This window comes from Petromyzon marinus (assembly GCF_048934315.1).
Source record: "Petromyzon marinus isolate PM22_M1 ecotype Great Lakes invasive population chromosome 76 unlocalized genomic scaffold, UKy_Petmar_22M1.pri1.0 chr76_unloc.3, whole genome shotgun sequence".
NCBI lineage: Eukaryota > Metazoa > Chordata > Hyperoartia > Petromyzontiformes > Petromyzontidae > Petromyzon > Petromyzon marinus.
In genome coordinates, this window is record NW_027422620.1 from 1026232 (window position 1) to 1030156 (window position 3925).

Here is a 3925-nt window from a genome sequence, read left to right on the forward strand (position 1 = left end):
GGGCATCTCACTCCTCAGTGTGCCGGGAAAGGTCCTGGCAAGGATTATTCAGCATCGCCTTGCCAGGCACGCTGAGGAGAGGCTTGCGGAGCCCCAATGCGGTTTCAGGAAAGGGCGGTCCTGCACAGATGCCATATTTTCTGTCCGTCTGCTACAGCAGAGGTGTAGGGAATTCCAACAAGACCTACATCTCTGCTTTATTGACCTGGTCAAGGCCTATGATACCATCAGTAGGCCTGGGCTCTGGGTCGTTCTTCGTGCTTTTGGAGTACCTGACCCTCTGCTCACGATCATTAAGGACCTTCATGATGGTGAGCGGGCCCGGGTAAAACTACGTGGCCGGGAGTCAGAGCCATTCCCTGTACACCTTGGGGTGCGACAGGGATGTCCTCTGGCTCCCACATTATTTAACATCTATTTTGACCACGTAGTTCGTGAAGCCTTCAATAGCTGTACCGGGGGAATCTCCATATGGTACAGATATAATGGGAGGCTAATCGATGCCCGGGTGCGGTCAAGGGATGGCTCCCTATTGCTCAACCACGTTATGTATGCTGATGACTTGGTAATAGCTGCTCAGTCAGAGGAGGAGTTGGAGACGCTGCTGCTGAGACTGGAGCGTGCCACTAAGAGGTGGGGCCTTACCATCAGCCCCACCAAAACTAAGCACCTGCCTGGGTATTTTGTACCATCGGACACTCCACCCCCACAACTCCCAATCGGTGATGGGGCAGTTGTGGAGAGAGTGGAGAGTTTCCCATACCTGGGCAGTGTGCTTATGACTGGCTCCAGTTTAACAGCAGAGGTCTCACTCCGAATCAGTCGAGCGGCAATATCTTTTCATCGGTTGCGTAACGCTGTGTGGAAGCTACCTGGTCTGTCGCTCCGCACTAAGCTTCAGGTCTTCTCGGCCACGGTCATTCCCTCCCTTCTCTACGCTTGCGAAACGTGGACCCCCCTAATGGAACATCTTCGCCGGTTAGAAACATTTAGGCTGGCCTGCCTACGATCCATCCTGGGTTTAACCAGACTGGATTGTGTGAGGAGCTCACAAATCCTTGAAAGATCTGGGCAGGGTCCCATCGGTGAGCTCCTCCGGCAGGCAAGGCTGCGATGGCTGGGTCATGTAGCCCGCATGCCCAGCCACCGCATGCCGAAACAGCTTTTGTTTGGCCGGATTGAGGGGGCTAAGCGGGCGCGGCACGGGCTAGAGAAGAGATGGAGTGATGTGGTACAGGAGGACGTGGAGCTGAGTGGACTTGCCGATGACTGGTACCAGCGGTGTCAAGATCGGCCTCTGTGGAGGAGGCTCGTGAAGGATGCTACTGGGCAGTTAGAGGCAGTCGCCCTCCAACAACAACGGAGGGCGGAGGAGCGACGCTCACAACAGCGAGCGGAGCGCCGGGTGGCTAAAGCACAGCAGGTTGGCACAGTAGGGGGCACAGGTGGTGCATCAGCCAGTCATCTCAGTCAGTCGACCCGTGGCACCTGGGTCTGCCCCGTGACCTCCTGCCAGCGGGCGTTCGACACTTCACGTGGCCTCAGGGTGCACATAGCCTGGCACAAGCGTCGTGGTGACGTCACCGCCACTTAGTGGCGAATGGCGGTTGTTGTTGTTGTTGTTGTTGTGTGAGTGTGTGTGTGTGCGTGTGTGTGTGTGTCTGTGTGTGTGAGTGTGTGTGAGTGCGTGTGTGAGTGTGTGCGTGTGTGTGTGAGTGTGTGTGTGTGTCTGTGTGTGTGTGCGTGTGTGAGTGTGTGCGTGTGTGTGTGAGTGTGTGTGTGTGTGTGTGAGTGTGTGTGTGTGTGTGTGTGTCGTGTGTGTGTGTGTGAGTGTGTGTGTGTCTGTGTGTGTGTGAGTGTGTGTGAGTGCGTGTGTGAGTGTGTGTGTGTCGTGTGTGTGTGAGTGTGTGTGTTCGAGTGTGTGAGTGTGTGTGTGTGTCGTGTGTGTGTGTGTGAGTGTGTGTGTGTCTGTGTGTGTGTGTGAGTGTGTGTGAGTGCGTGTGTGAGTGTGTGTGAGTGTGTGTGTTCGAGTGTGTGAGTGTGTGAGTGTGTGTGTGTGAGTGAGTGTGTGTGAGTGCGTGTGTGAGTGTGTGTGTGTCGTGTGTGTGTGAGTGTGTGTGTGCTCACCGCAGCACTTCGTGCCCCAGGAACTCGTATAGGCGGCTGGTGCTGTCCCCGATGATGGTGGAGCGGAGGTGACCCACGTGCATCTCCTTGGCAACGTTCGGGGACGAGAAGTCAATGACGACCTGCAACAACAACAACAACAATAAGCACCACCACGTCAACAACAAGCAACAACAACCACGACAATCAACAACAATCAACACAATGAACACTGACAAGAGCATTCACAACAATCATATCAACAACAACAGCAATTAGCAACATCGATAACAACAACACCAATCAGCAACATAAACAACAACCGCCAATTCGCCACTAAGTGGCGGTGACGTCACCACGACGCTTGTGCCAGGCTATGTGCACCTTGAGGCCACGTGAAGTGTCGAACGCCCGCTGGCAGGAGGTCACGGGGCAGACCCAGCAGGTGCCACGGGTCGACTGACTGAGATGACTGGCTGATGCACCACCTGTGCCCCCTACTGTGCCAACCCGCTGTGCTTTAGCCACCCGGCGCTCCGCTCGTTGTTGTGAGCGTCGCTCCTCCGCCCTCCGTTGTTGTTGGAGGGCGACTGCCTCCAACTGCCCAGTAGCGTCCTCCACGAGCCTCCTCCACAGAGGCCGATCTTGACACCGCTGGTACCAGTCATCGGCAAGTCCACTCAGCTCCACGTCCTCCTGTACCACGTCACTCCATCTCTTCTCTAGCCCGTGCCGTGCCAGTTTAGCCCCCTCAATCCGGCCGAACAAAAGCTGTTTGGGCATGCGGTGGCTGGGCATGCGGGCTACATGACCCAGCCATCGCAGCCTTGCCTGCCAGAGGAGCTCACCAATGGGACCTTGCCCAGATCTTTCAAGGATTTGTGAGCTCCTCACAATCCAGCCTGGTTAAACCCAGGATGGATCGTAGGCAGGCCAGCCTAAATGTTTCTAATCGGCGAAAATGCTACATTAGGGGGGGTCCACGTTTCGCAAGCGTAGAGAAGGGAGGGAATAACTGTGGCCGAGAAGACCTGAAGCTTAGTGCGGAGTGACAGACCAGGTAGCTTCCACACAGCGTTACGCAACCGATGAAAAGATATTGCCGCTCGACTGATTCCCAACCCAGAGCCCAGGCCTACTGATGGTATCATAGGCCTTGACCAGGTCAATAAAGCAGAGATGTAGGTCTTGTTGGAATTCCCTACACCTCTGCCGTAGCAGACGGACAGAAAATATGGCATCTGTGCAGGACCGCCCTTTCCTGAAACCGCATTGGGGCTCCGCAAGCCTCTCCTCAGCGTGCCTGGCAAGGCGATGTTGAATAATCCTTGCCAGGATCTTTCCCGGCACACTGAGGAGTGAGATGCCCCTGTAGTTGTTACAGTCTGTGCGGTCCCCCTTCTTAAAGAGGGGGACCACCAGGGCATCCTTCCAATCCTGCAGAACCCGTCCAGTGGTCCAGATTGTTGTTATGATGTCATATAGGGCAGTCTGTGCACAAACGCCGCCCTCCCTCAGCATTTCGCTTGGGAGATCATCTCTGTTCGCTGCCTTTCATGGTATCAGACTCCGGATCGCCTTCAGTACTTCCTCAACAGATGGCACCTCAGCCAGCCACTCACAGGGGGTGACTTCCTCCAATATTTGAGGCACCGCAGCCTCAGCAGGGTCATCCTCACTTTGTGCCACGATGTTTTCCTGGCTGAGGGATTCTCCCTCCGCCAGGACCTCACAGAAATGCTCAGCAAATCTGAAAACCTGTTCCTTGGGGTCGGAGATTGGATCACCGTTTTTTCCCCTAATGATGGTAATAGGTGTG

General features: G+C 55.2%; 1 protein-coding gene across 1 annotated transcript in view; it reads right to left on the reverse strand.

Annotated features, from left to right (window-relative positions):
- The window catches only part of RARS1 (arginyl-tRNA synthetase 1), a 50952-nt gene extending 48586 nt beyond the window's left edge, over positions 1-2366 (reverse strand). The window contains exon 1 of the mRNA XM_076058566.1: positions 2128-2366. Coding sequence (XP_075914681.1) covers positions 2128-2351 — 224 coding nt within the window. The 5' untranslated portion in view covers positions 2352-2366. The remainder of the gene's footprint in view (positions 1-2127) is intronic.
- Between the last annotated feature and the right edge of the window lie 1559 nt (positions 2367-3925).